The sequence below is a fragment of the Lolium rigidum genome, chromosome 6 (genome assembly GCF_022539505.1).
Source record: "Lolium rigidum isolate FL_2022 chromosome 6, APGP_CSIRO_Lrig_0.1, whole genome shotgun sequence".
NCBI lineage: Eukaryota > Viridiplantae > Streptophyta > Magnoliopsida > Poales > Poaceae > Lolium > Lolium rigidum.
In genome coordinates this window covers 53,697,875-53,715,730 of record NC_061513.1, presented here as the reverse complement: position 1 = coordinate 53,715,730, position 17,856 = coordinate 53,697,875, and the positions used below count along the sequence as shown (strand labels likewise).

The 17,856-nt window shown below is 41.8% G+C and overlaps 1 protein-coding gene and 2 long non-coding RNA genes across 3 annotated transcripts; 1 reads left to right on the top strand and 2 right to left on the bottom strand.

The window, feature by feature from the left end:
- Positions 1-12,565: 12,565 nt before the first annotated feature.
- LOC124668431 lies at positions 12,566-13,158 on the top strand. Its single transcript, XR_006991692.1, has 3 exons — positions 12,566-12,697; positions 12,777-12,896; positions 12,993-13,158. It is a non-coding gene; the product is annotated as an uncharacterized LOC124668431 (long non-coding RNA).
- A 1,305-nt stretch (positions 13,159-14,463) lies between these two features.
- LOC124666558 lies at positions 14,464-15,270 on the bottom strand. The gene is made up of 2 exons (XM_047203898.1): positions 15,211-15,270; positions 14,464-15,131 (listed from the first exon to the last, which is right to left on the bottom strand). The coding sequence occupies exons 1-2, from the start codon at positions 15,219-15,221 to the stop codon at positions 14,678-14,680; spliced, it is 465 nt and encodes a 154-aa protein (XP_047059854.1). The 5' UTR covers positions 15,222-15,270; the 3' UTR covers positions 14,464-14,677.
- A 21-nt stretch (positions 15,271-15,291) lies between these two features.
- LOC124666557 lies at positions 15,292-17,191 on the bottom strand. Its single transcript, XR_006990930.1, has 6 exons — positions 16,947-17,191; positions 16,705-16,764; positions 16,374-16,593; positions 15,962-16,054; positions 15,747-15,871; positions 15,292-15,481 (listed from the first exon to the last, which is right to left on the bottom strand). It is a non-coding gene; the product is annotated as an uncharacterized LOC124666557 (long non-coding RNA).
- Between the last annotated feature and the right edge of the window lie 665 nt (positions 17,192-17,856).

Here is a 17,856-nt window from a genome sequence, read left to right as displayed (position 1 = left end):
AGGGGCAGGAAGAACTGAATAAGCTCGGGGGGCAGCTCACCCTGAAGGTTCTCTGCTCTGGAGAGCCGATTTTAATGGGAATCGGCTGGATCTGCATGATAGTTCTCTCGGGCACGGCCTAGCCCGAGCCCATCCGTCCGAATGGTATGCCCTCGTATCCGTTCGCCTTGATTGAGACTCGGGGGCAGCTGGCCCGATGGAGGCCCCGTTTTGAAAGCCGATTAGGTGGCCGTCGGTTAGTCTCGCGCAGCGATTTCCGTCAAAGGTGATGATCTGGCGGAACTCAAGTTTATTATTATTCGAGAAGATGAAGGGTAATTCGTGAAGACTTGATGCGTTGACATCGGCTTATTGAGTTTTGACCAAGATTCCGGTCACCCTGTGGTCGAAGGAAGAAAGGGCGGATTACGAGAGACCGATGCGTTGCCATCGGCTCATTGAGAATCGGTTCAAGAGAAATTGGCAAAATCAAATTGGGGAAATTTCTTCATTAATAAACAGGATTTCTTACAAAGGAAGAGCTGATTGCTCAAAGAAGGAAGAACAAAAGAAGGGCCTATTGGCCAATCTACTACGACTAGGCCTATGCTGGTAGATCCTACTCTACGGGCCATCACTGCCCTCGTCGTCGTCCTCAGAACTCTCATCGGCACTGCTGCCGATAGGCTCCTCGTCGCTACTCCCGTAGCCCTCTACGGGAGCTTCATCCCCGTCTTCATCGTCGCTGCTGTCGTCATCCCACCACATGCGGAGGCGTTTCGCCGGCGGGTAGCCCTCGAGGGAGTCGTCGTCGTCGTCGTCTTCCTCCTCTTCGTCCTCTTCCTCTTCGGAGGAAGTGAAGTCTGCCCAGGAGTAGCGATCGTCATCGCTCTCCTCCTCCGATTCCCCGTCGGCGAGGAAGCGGAGGTCACTCTCCCCATCAGTTAAGGACTTGTCATCCTCGGACCAGATGGAGGAGTCATGGTCTTCTTTGTCCCACGCCGTTGGGGCAAGGATGTCATACGCCGCCTGCGTACCCCACTCGGGTGTCGACTCTCGGATGGGAGAGGACACGTAGGAAAGACCCGATGAAGAGGAAGAAGAAGAAGAAGACATGGTGGCGGAGGAGGGTCTTTCGGAATGTTAATGCGAGGAAGATACAGGAATAAACTGTGCGGAGCGGTTAAATAAAAGGGGATATAGTGGGAATTCAATGCCACAGCAGTTTCCGAGGAGGTGGTGCACGAAAGAAAGAGAAAGAAACTGCCAGGTCACACGGAGAAGTTGAGAAGGCAAGGCATCATGATGACGGATACTGCGATGGTTCTGCCACGACATGACCCGACGAAAGAAAGGCATAATGATTTTGGAAATGTCATTTCCAAAACCAGGGGGCATGTGTTATCACCGGAATTTGACCGAGTCGAGAGGTGGGCCGCGATCAAGATGGACTTAAAGAATATATATAGAAGAATACGTGAATCGGCCTTTTATACCAAGTTGGGCTTGTTTGCCCACGTATACGTAACATATTAGATCGCATCTTAGTTTAGAAGTTAGAATTTATCTTGTGCACGGTTTGGTGCACGCCCACATTAGAAAGTCCGCTTGGACTATAAATATGTATCTAGGGTTTATGGAATAAACAACAACCAACGTTCAACCACAAACAAATCTCGGCGCATCGCCAACTCCTTCGTCTCGAGGGTTTCTACCGGTAAGCACCATGCTGCCTAGATCGCATCTTGCGATCTAGGCAGCACAAGCCTGCCCACGTTGTTCATTGCTCGTACTGAAGCCTTTTTGATGGCGAGCAACGTAGTTATCTTAGACATGATAGGGTTAGCATTGTTCTTCATATTATATGCTATCGTAGTGCAACCCTTGCATGTCTAGCCGCCCTTACACCTATCTTAGGTGTAGGGCGGCACCCCGCTTGATCATAGTTTAGTAGATCTGATCCGTTACGGTTGCTCCTTGTTTCATCAAGGATTAGTTTAACATCCGCAATAGTTAGGCCTTACAAAGGGTTGGAGGATCCAGCGGCGTGTAGGGTGGCGTTTGCTAGCCCTAGAAAGGATGTTCCGGGGATCAACCTCGTGTTGGTTTTTAGGCCCTGTCTAGGATCGGCTTACGGTCACCGTGCGCGAGCGCGAGGCCCAATCGTGAGTAGGATGATCCGATTATGCGGTGAAAACCCCAAATCGTCGTAGATCTAATCAGCTTTACCTTGATCAAGCAGGACCACCATATATTCGGACACCCCGTCCGGATCATGGGTGGATCGGCTCTTTGAGCCGATTCACGGGATAACCCGAGAGCCGATCGAGGCTCGTATTTAATGTTTACGTGTGTGCCCTGCGAGGAAACTAAGCGAGGCATCATCCACACCTTCCCGACCGGTTATAGGTCGGGTGGCACGCCCTTGTGATAAACATCGGACGTGCGACCAGGAGGCTTTGCGGGCCGTCGCTCTGAGGGACTGGGGCCAGCCGCAGCCCTAGTTGTTCCCTGCTCTACCGTGTTGCCCGTCTCTGCCCGCCAGGGGGTTTCTGACGTCAACACGGGTACGTGCACTTCATCGCCAACGGGGTGGAGCTTCCACGGGAGGACGCCGAGGTGTGGAAGAAGGCCACGGTGCAGGGTAGGCCCGTGGTGCTGAAGCTCAATGGCCGGTTACACACCAATCTCTACATGACTACATCGGCAAATGGTTCAGGTTCACGTACTGGGTGTACCCGCACTGCACGCTGTGGCTCGACCCGCCGCCCCGCGGCCACTTGCTCAAGTCGACCTGCGACTGATCATTTGCCAAACGCAAGTATGATCAGTGGGCGGTGCAATTAATAAGACTAGTTACAGTGGGAAGTAAAATAAAATAGTCACATGTTACTCTATTTTACATCTTCATAGTGGTTACTACCTCCATACCGGATTAATGGGCAATTACGCATTTCGAGAAACAAGTTTAACTATAAATTTGGTCAACAAAATATGAGATATATGCCACAAAAATTATACCGTTGGATTCGTATTCAAAAAATGTTTTCAATAATATAATTTTTGTGATATATATATTATATTTTATTGACTAAATTAGTAGTCAAACTTGTTTCTCGAAGTGCGTAATTGCCCATTAATCTGGTATGGAGGTAGTACTAACATCAAAGTAGTATCATAGATGTATGAATTAATTAGCTTGTAGACTCACTGTATCTTTTTTTTTTTGCGTAACACAGTACAATCAAAGACGCTCATACATACGCGCACACACTCACCCCTATGAACGCACACACGCACACCCTACCCCTATGAGCACCTCCAAGAGACTGCGTTGAAGAATTGATCCGGCGGGTCTTGAGATTGATGAAGTCACCACAGGCGCCTCGCTGTCGACGGGAACGTCGCCTCCCACTGAAGAATATTCCGCCTTTATGAGACACCAAAGTATCAAATCTGGGATTTGAACTCTGGTGGGCTGGGGGTGCCACTGCCCTCCTAACCATCCAACCACAGGTTGGTTCTCAGACTCACTGTATCTTGAGAAGTGTGATGTTACAGTAACTACTAGCTATGTTACTCAATACTCTTCTCTCCTCATTAACTCACTGCACATAAGTAATTTTGCTGAGTTGAACACTTAATTACTAGTGAAGCACTATGAGTAGTCGTACAAAGGGCCAGCCATGTGTTGTTTATGTGGTTCCTCAACTTCCGTTTGTGTAATTGTGTCACGTCCGTTCATTAACATCTGGTCTCCTAGCCTGCGTGAGCCGGACGGACAGTCCTGTAGCTGTAAGGCTGCTCATAGTGGAGAGTAACTTAGACTAGTAACATACTCCCTCCGTTCTGAAATAGTCTACATTCTAGCTCCAAAATTTGTTCTGAAATACTCTACATTCTAGCTTTTAGTCAACAACAACACTGAAAACGAGATGGTTTTACTCTTTTTATTGGATGTTGTTATTTTCAATGTAGCTTGGATTGGTTGTTCAAATATCTAAGTAGTACTAATAAATGCACTACTAATTTGTCTTATTTTTTCTAGAATGTAGACTAAATCAGAACGGAGGGAGTATGTTATGTTACTAGTCTAAGTTACTACCTTCATAGTGGGTAGTAACTTAGATGTGGTGTCATGCAATGTATTATTAATTATGTTGTAGACTCATATTGCTTTGAGATGTGTGATGTTATGGTAACATAGCTAGTTACCACCTCACTCTCTTTCTTCATTTATTAGTATGCCATGTCATCAAAATGCATTGATATGTGTGATGTTACTACCTATGTTACTCCCACTATGAGCAGTCTAAGCCAGAAAGTAGAAACGTGCACTAGTTCACGTTACGGCATTGTAGTGTTGTGTGATCGTGGGCGATCTTTGTCCTTTGCTGATTGAAAGAAAGAACGATGGAAAAGACGCAGCTAAGGCGTCGCAAATCGCTCTGCTTTCGACGTGTTGATTGTTTCTGACTCTGTTCGTGTTGTGTGTTTATGCCACATGTATTTATGTCAATACAGTTAATGGCTTAATTAATGTGTTATGCTCTAATTCTATGAATCGTCTTTACAACAAGTACAATAAATTTTAGTCAGCTAGCTATGAGGATTAAAATAATATATTGTTGCCTAGTTGGAGGAGAGAGAAGAGGAGTGGGCTCTTATGCAAGAGCCAGCTCTAGCACGTGTTCCTAGGCACTATGTAAGTGTAAATGGTGGGCAATGCACTAATAAAATAGTACAATTTTATAGCTCACTATTGTACATGTTGGCTCTAAGATGACTATAGATGACATGACACTTGGCTTATAGCCAATAGTTAGCTCTACTATTGAACTTGCTCTACTCCGATGCTTCTATTTTAACTTTTGTAAACCCACCAATAGAATTTTACTTTAGAGCTTTATAATTTTTTCACAAGTGTACTTGTCACTTTTTAATGCTCTTTAAAGTAAATAAATTGTTTCTCTCATTGCACGGGAACCAAGCCCAAGAGCGTCTATCACATGACCTTCTCTTTTTCTACTCCTACTTTATTGGAGGTGAAGAAACTAAGGAGAGAATAAATGATGAGTTGCACCTTTCCAATGCAAAATGCTAAATCTCTATTGAAAAACCAAAACGCCCGCCCTTTCGAGGACAAAGGGAGTATATAAACCTTATTTGGTAGACACATAGACCACAAGTCTACTTTTTTTTTGAAACGTGGAGGCAAAACATTTGCCTCCATTTGTTGATTAAGGAGAAATGTCATGACAAGATAATTGCGAAAGTGGAAGGATAATACGAAGGTTTACCCTCCCAAAAATACATGACCCAAACAAGTGTGCCGCCGCCTTTTGAGTTTGCTTGCAATACGGCCAAAGACTGCAATTATTCCATTCTCTTTTCTTGATGGGTGACCTCCCGAAAGGACGCGAGAATGGTGGATATGTTTTGGATATCATTCTTGTTGGGGGCCACAAAAATCGTCGCAGCGTCCCATCGGGCGGCGGCGGGATCGGGATGCTGCCCGCGCTCAGTCGCCAGCCTCCGGGCGCGCGGAAGTCCAGCGGCGCGGGGTAGCCCGCCGCGTGCAGGAGCCGCCCCTCCCATTGGTGGAGAGAGCGGCGGCCGAAGCCGTTGTTCGCCGCACCATCGTTCGCCATTGATCGCAACTCTCGCTCGATGAGATTGGGGAAGAGAGGAGGTGTGAGAACAGGGAGATGGCGTGATGAATGCGGCCAGACACGGTAGTTCTGCGATAAATAGAGGGCGGCGCGCGTGAAACCGATGCGACGACATTAACTCGCCGCGTGGAAGCTACGCGTCCGGCGAAGAGTGACCGGTGGCAGGCTTTTACAGCGCGCGGAAAACGATGCGATGAGGATGACGATCGGACTTTCTCGCCGGCCGCGGGATGTTTTCTCGGCGTTTCCCGCGGTTTCGTTTCGTCCGGACTCCCCGAGCGTTCCCCGGGGGTCGGGGATGACCTGGGCTTCTCGGATGGATGAAAGCCCAAATCCAAACGAAAACGAGGATCCGGGGACGTGACTGAGCCGTTTTCGTCCATCTAAATAAGAAAATGGCACTCGGGGACCTTTCCGGGAAGACGGCTGAAGATGCTCTGAGAGGGCGGTGTCACAGTGTAGGACGACCGAGGTGATTGATGGACGCTGAAGAGGTGGAAAGGTAAGACATACGAAGCTACTGCTGCTCCAATCATGTACAACCGACTATTGTGTGCGATCAGGGAATGCGGGCACGAGGCCGAAATGCATTATCGCAATGCGAGGACGCTAGGCAGAGGCCGAGTGAAGCGAGAGCTCCCCATTTTCCTGAACGCTCAGAGCTCTTTAGATATGACACCTAGCCTAGGACGCCATACTTACTCGCAGTGGGGCTAACCTAACAACGGACCACGCAAGAAATTATGCATATGGTGCCGTAGACAAGGGCGCCATGCAATGTAGTCATGATGCCATACACCGACCTTTAGTGGTTGTTTGGCTAGCGTAGATTAGAGATAAGTTTTAAGAAAACGAGTTTTGATAGGATTTTTAGGAAAACCAGTTTTATTTACTTTTCTGTTAAGAACTAGCAAGGTGGCCCTTGCAAATGCGAGGGCAACATCTTTTCACTCGTTAATTATTTTTGCCAACTATCTCATTCATTATTTTTTAATCATGTATATGCATATTATGTCAATATAAGGTATGATATGATTTTGTAATCACCAAAGATATCTTGCAAATAAAAATTACAATTGCACGGAAGATACACACTCATGTATGCATAGCCCACACTATAGCCTGGTGTGCGTATATTGGGACCATGTTTTGTTATTTTGTTCAAAATTTGACTATCAATTATTAGATTTCAAATTTTAATTAACAACATTAATGTACTTCGAGTCTTTGTATATACACGCTCATGTACGTGTAGCAGGTGGTATATAGTGGCAGAAATATATTCAAACCATGTCCTAGTATTTTATATAGTTTTCAAAATCTAGGTATTAATTTTAAATTTATAAATTTTACTTATCAATATTGATGTATTTGGTATCAAATTTTATATTTAAAATTTAATTAGCAATATAGATGTACTTCAAATATTTTTATATACAGGCTCATCTTGGCGCGAATATATACCGACCGTGTCCTATTATTTTGTACAGTTTTCATAATTTGCGTATCAATTTTTAGATTTTAAATTTTAATTAACAATATAGATATATTTGGAGTATTTGTATAAGCATCCTCATGTACACGTAGCAGGTAACATAGCCTTTCCTAAATATATTCAGACGGTGTCCTTGTATTTTGTACCGTGTTAAAATTTTGGTATCATTTTTAGATTTCAAATTTTATTTAGCAAGATTAGTGTATTCTGAGGATTTGTATATAGACACTCATGTAGGCCTTGACGGCTTGAAGTGAATATATTCGGACCTCATTTAGCTATTAAAATAATTTTAACTCTATATCTAGATAAAATTGAGTCAATTAATTTGGATCCAATTGAGTATATAATAGATAGGTTTCCACTATGAATATTGCATTTTGAATATCTTGCAATTGAGTGCAACTTCCATATATAAATTTTGTGATCCAAATTGTATATCAGTCCAAACTATATGTATTTGAAAATAATTTGAACATGTATTCTAGACATAAAGGCTATATTTTTATATTTTAAAATTTAATTATAAATATAGATGTACTTCAAATATTTTTATATACATGCTCCGCTTGGCGCGAACATATTCAGACTGTGTCCTATTATTTTGTATAGTTTTCATAATTTGCGTATCAACTTTTATATTTTAAATTTTAATTGAAATATAGATATATTTGGAGTATTTGTATAAGAATGCTCATGTACACATAGCCGACAGTATAGCCTTTCCTAAATATATTTAAACGGTGTCCTTGTATTTTGTATATCTGTTACTTCGAATTTTTGTATATACACGCTCATGTACGTGTAGTAGGTGGTATGTAGTCGCAGAAATATATTCGAACCATGTCCTAGTATTTTATACAGTTTTCAAAATCTAGGTATTAATTTTAAATTTTTAAATTTTACTTGGCAATATTGATGTATTTGGAGCATTTGTATATACATGCTCATGTACGTGTAGCCGCTAGTGTAGGCTGGCATTAATATATTCGGGCCATGTCTTTTAATTTTAATATAGATGTACCTAGCATGGATATATCGACTGTGTATTTTAATTAGAAATCTAGATGTATTTTGAGTATTTCTATATACACGCTCATGTATGCGCAGATGGCAATATACCCTGGTGTGAATATATTCAAACCATGTCCTACTACTTTTTACTGTTTTCAAAATTTGGTATCAAATTTTATATTTTAAAATTTAATTAGCAATATAGATGTACTTCAAATATTTTTATATACAGGCTCATCTTGGCGCCAATATATTCGGACCGTGTCCTATTATTTTGTATAGTTTTCATAATTTCGTATCAATTTTTAGATTTTAAATTTTAATTAGCAATATAGATATATTTGGAGTATTTGTATAAGCATCCTCATGTACACATGGCCGGCAGCATAGCCTTTCCTAAATATATTTAGACGGTGTACTTGTATTTTGTACTGTGTTAAAATTTTGGTATCATTTTTAGATTTCAAATTTTATTTAGCAAGATTAATGTATTTTGAGGATTTATATATAGACACTCATGTAGGCCTAGCCGGCTTGGAGTGAATATATTCGGACCGCATTTAGATATTAAAATAATTTTAAGTCTATATCTAGATAAAGTTGAGTCAATTAATTTGGATCCAATTGAGTATATAATAGATAGGTTTCCACTATGAATATTGCATTTTGAATATCTTGCAATTGAGTGCAACTTCCATATATAAATTTTGTGATCCAAATTGTATATCAGTCCAAACTATATGTATTTTAAAATAATTTGAACATGTATGCTAGACATAAAGGCTATATTTTATATTTTAAAATTTAATTAGAAATATAAATGTACTTCAAATATTTTTATATACATGCTCCGCTTGGCGCGAACATATTCGGACCGTTTCCTATTGTTTTGTATAGTTTTCATAATTTGCGTATCAACTTTTAGATTTTAGATTTTAATTAGAAATATAGATATATTTGGAGTATTTGTGTAAGCATGCTCATGTACACGTAGCTGATAGTATATCCTTTTCGACGATGTCCTCGTATTTTGTACCTGTGTTAAAATTTTGGTATCATTTTTAGATTTTATAGTTTATTTAGCAAGATTAATGTATTCTGAGCATTTGTATATACACACTCATGTACGCATAGCCGGCTTGGAGTGAATATATTCGAACCGCATTTTGCTATTAAAATAATTTTAAGTCTTTATCTAAATAAAGTTGAGTCAATTAATTTTGAATCAATGGAGTATATAATAAATAGGTTTCCATTATGAATATTGCATTTTGAATATCTTGCAACTGAGTGCAACTTCCATATATAAATTTGATGATCCAAATTGTATATCAGTCCAAACTATATGTATTTGAAAATAATTTGAACATGCATGATAGACATAAAGGCTATATTTTCTGGTTTTGTAATCATGCTAGATATGCACATAGAAACTTATGGCAGATTTTAGTAAAACGTGTTGTAAAAAAAGAGTAAAACGTGTTGTTTTGTTAAAGTTTAGCCAGACTCCACGCCATCAATAAATATGCAAACTAATCCTGGTAGAACATGCCATCTATTGGATTTATTGGAAGGCACCTAACAAACTTAAGTTGTTTCAGGTTTCAGGCAAATCAACGTGATGACGTCAGCTATGACGTTATTTTTGTTTGCTTGAACTATTGAACCGAATGTTGTCTTGCACTTTGTTTGGCCGCACATGACGGGATACATCGTCCAGATTCGGGAGTCCTTTGTGCGGTCGTACCAACTCCATCGTGCCGGTGCATATATTTTGTACGTTTTATTTTAAATCTCCACCGTTGATATCTACTGTTAACATTAATTTAAGGGATTAGATTATTTAGTATATGTGGATTAACGTGGTGTCTCTATTTTAGACCTCTGTATTATGCTTTTAGTATATAACTCTTTCACGGACTGGGAGAAATCGTCTTGCATACGAGGATAGGAAATTAGAAATACGGACGGCGGGGACGGGGACAAGATGGGGACGGCGGCCGGGAACTCGTCGTCACCCTCGACAGCTCGACAACCGCCATGTTCCCTGATGTCAGCGCAAGCTCTGCGCCCATGCCTCATCCTCCCTTCTGGCTGGTGTACAGGGAAGTCTTCCCAAGTTCCCATCCGGCAGCGGCGCGTCCGGCAAGACGACGGCCGAACTCGTTCCTTGAGCGCCGCCATGTTTCACGGCGACAGCGTCAACTTCGTATCCATTCTCCCTCCTCCCTCCTGGAGAGGTATGGCGAGGTGTTTCCATCCGGCAAGAAGATGTCACAACTCGTCCTCCTCCTTGAGCGCCGCCATGGCTATGTTTTACGGCGACAACGTCAGTTGGGTATTCAATTTGCCTCCTACCTCCTTGACCAGGTGCGGCGAGGTGTTCCCGTCCGGCTAGACGGTATCCCAACTTGTCTTCCTCCTTGAGCACGGCCATGTTCCTGGCGACAACGTCGCCTCCGAGTCCATGATCCATCCTTGCCGGGGTACACTCGTACGCCGGTGGCGCGTCCGACGCTTCCGGCGAGATGGCGGCCTAGAGGTCGGCATCCTCCTCGAGCGGGCGGCCGGGATGATAGCCTGCCATTGCAGCATCGTCTCCTCGGGGAAATCGAGTTTAGCTAAAACGAGCTTTTACAAAACGGTTTCGCTAAGTCTCGTGTGACCGAGATTTGTTTATGTCTCGGTTGACACGACAACCGTTGGATCTCGCCTTTAAGATTCGTGCAATCCGTGTACGGAAACAAAAACATATTCGCGGCGCGCGAAACTCCGAACCTTTACGGTCACCACGTGAGGTCACAACCACCACGGCAACAATTCATTACGACCTAGTTTTGCTACTGTGTATATGTATATCTACTGAACTTATTTTGTTTCATTTTGTCCAAATAGCAAAGTGGACAACTTTTGTGGTTATAATGTTTTCATATGTATTCTTTATCATTATTTATATTATTTGTACACCTTTTATTTGATGTTCAATATGAGTTACTCTTTCTCTCAAGAAATGTGCAACCAGCAAAGTTTTCCGTACGAGTTTCAAATTTATTTATGAAACATGCAACTAGCAACCGAGACTATTGGTACGAATTATAATTTTGTAATAAATGTGCAACTAAATTCCTTTTTAGATGAGTCGCTTTTTTCACAAGATATGTACAACTTGAAACCTACTTTTAATATGAGTTGCACTTTTTCTCAAGAAATATGCAACTTGACAACCTATATTGAATGTGAGTTGCACTTTTTAAAGAAATATGCAACTCCATCTTATTTTAATATGGTTTGCATATTTTATCAAGAAATGTGGAACTCCAACTTGTTTTAATATGAGTTGCATTTTTCTCACGAAATGTGCAAATAGCAACCGGTTATTGATAGAGTTACACTTTTCTAAAGAAATGTGCAACTAGAAGCTGTTTTATATGGGTTGCACTTTTCTTTAAAAAATATGCAACTAGGAACCAAACTTTAATTTAAGTTACACTTTTCTCAAGAAATGTGCAACTTTTTGGTTCGATATTTTTGTCTTTTTTTTTGCCTGTTCTTCGGTTTTAAATGACTCAAAGTCTTCAATTAAATTTGTGAAAAGGTCCGAAACACATTCACTTTTTTTTTATTTTCGATGAAGTGTCTTTAAACTCTTAAGAAGCAGCAATAATATTAGGCTAAGTGAAATCTAGGGCACGACTTGTATGGGATCTGGGCATCACATGCGATGGAAGGATCCAGTATTCTAGACCATTAGATGTGGAACTTGTGGTACAGATCGGATTTGCTAGAGCAGGTGGGACATTTTTGCAAACAAGACCCCGTTCTCCTCTATATTTTTGTACCTTCCCATTCGCATCAGGTTCTAATCGACCCTAGTTCCCACATCGGCGAAGCCGGCGGCGATGGCGGCTGCTCCAGATGCTGTACCAGTCCATCCCCACCTGCTGCAGACGTGTATGGAGGGACACAGTGAAGCTCCTTTCCTCACCCCTTCTCTTATGGGGCGACAATGGAGTCCTAGCCATCATGGCTACAGCTCGTCAAGCCAACTTGGTCCGTCCCCAGATCTTGCCGCTGCATCAAGATCCCGATCCACATCAGAGCCGGAAGCGCGATAGGATTTTCAGGTACTTTCACTTCGGATTGCATGTTCTGTAGTATTGTTTCTACAATTAGTGCTGAACTTTTCATATGTCTCATTGCACTTTGCTTTGAACTTACCCTACAGGTCAAGCACACCGTCGATCTGTTTCGACACAACATTCTGCAGCATCTGTGTGTGGCCATACAGCTACCTACCAACTCCATCCATACCATTGAGCATAACTCTACTGTCCTACTGAGGTGGTTGAAAGTTTGTGATGGATGCAAATCCCGTGTGAACATGGAAAAACACTGGAAGGTGGAGCAGCCTCCAGAAGTTCTGGTGATCCAGCTCAACCGTTTTGAAAATTTGGGCAGTTATACTTCCAAGATTCAAGAGATGGTGAAATATCAGTTAGAGTTGGATTTAAAACCCTTCATGAGCTCTGTGGATACTGTGAGTTTCATTTTCTTCTCATTTTATCATATTCCCCACGCACTCATTTACATGGCTGATGCACACTTTGTTGTTGCAGAGCCCTCAAAAGTATGATCTGTATGGAATTGTAGAATACTTGGGTAATTCATCCAAGGGTCACTATGTTTGTTACATCCGTTCGTCAGAAACAGATTGACATCTCTTCAGTGATGATAAGGTAATATATGTACTGCTAGTAATATTTTTTTAATCTTGTTTTATTCAGTTGCATGGTCCTAACCATTCCTGGCGCTGGTTATGAAATTGAGTCAAGACACAGTTTTGGACAGTAAAGCATATCTTCTGTTATATGTCATCGTGGTTCTCTACCTTACTCGAGGAAAAGAACACTTTGTTGTTGGGTTATTTGCAAGAATTGGCACAAAAAGGTTTGAATGAGGATGGTGTTTCCATTGAAAGTGACAAGGATAGTTACAGCGGCAGGGGAGTTGCAGTGGCAGTGACAATGACAGTGATGAACAAGATGGTGCGGAATATTTCTCTAGTGGACCAGCAACGAGAAATGAAGCCGATCCTAGTTTGGTCGGCTTGTCGCAAGGAAATGCAAATGGCAGTATAGATATACCTGATAGAAACGGAGCGAGTTGCAGACTGGATGGAGGACCATCTGGGGAAACAACGAAAACCCACCTCCCCTCCCAGATCAAGCTGTAAAATGGAAATGTCCCTGGGTTTGCTTTGCCATTCAATAAAATGAAAATGTCAGCCCAGGGATCACACGATGACAAGGAAATGAGCCATGCAGACTCCCAGGGAGGGTCATCCCAAGAAAATAAGGAAAGCTGCAGCTTACTTCAATTGTCATCACTTTAACATGAAGAAGACTGTTGTCCTGAAAACTTAACATTGCATAGTAAGTGTGATCTTCCTTGGCTAACATAAAACCTGAAATTTGCTCACACAAAGCTTCCTGCATCGGTCTACGAGGTTGTACATTGTTACATTGTGCTGGTGGTTGTGGTATCTCAGCTTATCTTTGTGTCTTCGTGTTTTATAGAAGATGATGGGAAAAGATGATGAGATGCGGGGGTCCTGTGATTAACCTGATGGAGAGGCGCGCGCACGTGCTGCAACTTGCAGATTATGGGGTCGAGACTAGAGAAAGGAAGCAGATGAGGCAACAGTCCGCAGCTGGGACGTCAGCAAAGCGGAAGAAGGGTGGCGCTTAAAGTAAACTCTAAAGAGGAGCGTGCCGCAGTCGCGTCTCTAATGTATCATGACATTTTGTTTATCCAGATGTATGTCATCCTGTATAAGACAATTGCTATGCTGAAATTTAGCTATATATGCAAACAATAATATCTTCTTGTGGGCAAAAGCGAGTTGTGTACTCATGTCACTGATTGTAGTTACAACTTCTGAGAAGTATACGTTCAGTTTACTAGCATGTGAGCTGGACCTAGGCAGCTGAGATGGGCATTTCACATTTCATTTCATTTCATTTTGAACATTCAGATACTGAACCTTGAATGTGCTTAAACACTAAGCTGTATGAGAGATTGCTTGATCGCTGTTTTTCATGTACAACTGAATGTATGTAATGCTTCTAAAATCTAAACAGGAACTGCATGTTCCATCTCTGGAAATAAAACAATGAACATTCAGGAAATTGGTGCCCAAGAAGATGCGGTTTATTCAACATATTAAGTGGCTAATCTATGTACTCTTTTCTCTCTCCACAATTAACTTTTAATTCCATACAAGCTAATAAATCAACGGAGAAATGCATAACTGAATTTACAACTTGAAGAGTTATAGGAGAATCCATAGGCGAAATAAAAATCACATAAAATGCTAGATTGGTTACTATGTCCATTGAATCAGTTTTTCAGCTCACTACATAGTACAGAGCTGCCAACAACATGAGATGTCCAGGGACGAACAATCCAATACTAGATTATATACAGTGATTTAAGGACCTCGAAAAGTCAAACATTTTCATTTTTTCTTCGGACATTTACGACTGTCATGTAGCACAAGTTCCTTGCATGTGCCACAAATGCGTGGCACCCGTACAGTAACACCTAATTTTTTCTTTGGTTGTGCCTTATTTTCCTTGTCTCTATGGCCCTTAATTCTCGAGCATGTGCCCCTCGCGTCGATATTTGTAGGTGTTAGGATATCAACTTGGGTAGGGAAGGAGCTACCAACAAATGATTCTTGTTCTTCTTGTGAAGTACGAGCTACATCAAGTGCAGACTGGAAAATAGTTGATTCCAGATCACACAGACCCGAATTGAGCAAGTCTAGTCCTCCACTTGAGTTTTTCGCATGCCGGATGAGATCTTCTAATTTGTTCCGTGCAACAGAGATCTTTCTTCTTGTATCCATGTCAATACAGTCAATGGGGTTATCTTCAAGTGGATTTCCATCTCCATCATAGACAATATCTCTACAGAAAAAATACAAGTTAAAATTCAGAACATACTTAAATCAATCAATATTCAATATACAAATGGAATTAAAATTACCTTTTGCACATCTTCTCCCATCTTTTGAGTACATAGAAGTTTGGAAGTTCATTTATCTTTGCTCCCACGTGGAACGGTATCCCTCCCTTGTGCATAAGAAACGTTTCCAGTGAACTACATTGTTCACCATCCTTTGTGGCCCAAGACGGACACCAAATCCCACGTGGTGTGCATAGTTCTTGTAAAATGTCTCTACAGACGCAATGTCATCAAATCTCATGCCTACTGTTGGTTTCATTGACTCGTCGCACACTGGTATATGCAATGAACCCTGGAAAGATGAACAGGTAAACACAACTTTCATAGTTAGGAAGATCGAGCACACATATGCATGTAAGCTCTTGGTATCGAACATGCCAAACGGTCAATACATTTATATTCATGGTTTTTTGGTTAACAGAACTTGTTCAGTTTGAGAAAATATATTTATGAGATATCATGTGCGCATGCGAAAGGTAAACACATGAAATCCAGTGACCATTATAAAGTGTATTTGAATTGTGCAAAAAAAAACATACAATCTTCAATACACTTACATCTTGAGAAAAACATTGTCTCTTCTTGGGTGTAGAGAATTCACTAAGAGGAAGCATCCTGGAACTAATCTCTGAAAAAGAGTTGGCATCACCTAATTCTGTCATTCCCAAGCTACTGACTGATTCTGCAAAAAATAAATAAAAGATCGAGCTGAAGTACACATGTTTTCCATGAAGAACCAGAAATATTAGCACTATTGACACCAAAACATCACCTGAGATAGTTGGTACAGTACACGGATTGGCGGGGCATGCAAGGATTGGTGATGGTGAGGTTGCACTAGTCCCCTCCATTTGGAAGAACAGTTCTGTATTCACATTCATATTAGTAACATGACATTAAAATCGAAATTGAATTTTTCTCTTTTCCTATCATGAGTTCAAAATGTGCCACATGCCAAGAACTGGATCCAGTCTAAAGGTAATGTAGCTCATATTAGAGAAGGTTAGTGAACCACTTGATTGTATTACTCCTATATGTTATAAAGCATCAAACTCATATGAAGTTAATTTCGCTAGGTGGTAACTAGTAGCAGGGGCCTAAATTAGAGATATACATTGTGCACAACTCAAGTGCGACGCCAAACGCAAACAATAGTTCAGCCTATAATACAATCTGGCACATACCTACGAAGTTGTCCGATGAATTACGTACCACACTCCTGGAATCACAACATCTATTTTCTTTCTATGAAAGTAACAAGTGCAATCATATTCCTTCCATGCGGCCAGGCCCACACATAGCAAAATCAAGCTGCTTCAGAAAGTTCAGGAACCCACAACACGAGCAGGTTCTACACTATTTATCAGTTGATGTTCATGTCCTCTGAGCCAGCGATGTCTCCATCTGCATGTTGCGAGTTTAATTGTTTAGCTACATTATTCTGAGCAGTATACAGGGAATTCACTGGTACATCGTTGCACAAAAAATAATCATGAAGCACTATCAATAACATACCTCGTTTTCTGATGCAGTGTAGATGTAGCTCCTTGAACGTTGTTGGTGTTGTCGTGTGGGCTGAAATAAGAGCAGTGCACTGGATTGAGTTTATGGTGCACATTATTCAGACGTTTAGAACTCAAAGAGCTGACCTTAATTAGGCAGAGATAATGAACTCGATAGATTCCAGTAAAAAGCACAACGAAATGTGGATGTATAACGACTAGGCAGTTGAAAAAAAAAGTACGTTCGCCACTAACCTGTCCCGTAGTATTATACTTGCGATTTTGTGGCGCCGTCCCAAGAATGTCTTGGCGAGATGTAGGCATGTAGCTACAGTCGCTAGGCCTCCATTGTCGCCGCACGAGAGAGGGGAAGAGTGAAGGTATATCGTCTCTCTCGATACACGGCGGCACAGGATGGAGACGGACTGGTACAGGATGGGACCGCCGCCGGCGCAGTCGGCTTCGCCTGGAGTGAGGGGGATTTGGGAACTAGGGTTAGAATAGACCTGGTGCGGATGGAAGGATAGAGAACATCAATACATAATAGAACTGGGTGTTATTTGCAAAAGTGTTCCACCGGGTCTAGAATCCGATCTGTGCCACCAGTTTTACATCCAATGGTCCATAACACCTAATCCTTCGATCGCACTTGATGTGCAGATCTCATACAAGTCGTGCCCTGAAATCTAAACTGCCGTGCACATGTTAGCTAGCACAAGTGCACAACATGCGTGCACGTGCTACTGTACCTGCGCTGTCTGCGCATGCCCATCATTTGTCAAATGGCGTGATGATGCTAGAGCGTCGACTGAGACACTGCTACCTAGTCGCTCCCTTTACAAAAACGTCTCAGACTCGTTTTTCCAAAAATGCAGATTATGGGTATTACGGAAACTAAGTTTTCTTTATCCACGAATTAGTTAGACCGTCCAAACAATGTTTTAGTTTGTTACGCCTTATAATGCGTTTGTACATAACCAATTCTCTACAAACTAGCTATCCAAACAACCTCTTAATGTCAGTTTGTGACTGTTTTAAATGCGGTTTATTTTGTGCTGAAGTCTCAAATTTGGATCAGCTTTGTCGGTTTACACTCTTTACGCTGCCTTTTTTCTCTCACGCTTCGGTTTTGCTACCTGTTTCTCGCGCGTATAGAGAGCAGCGA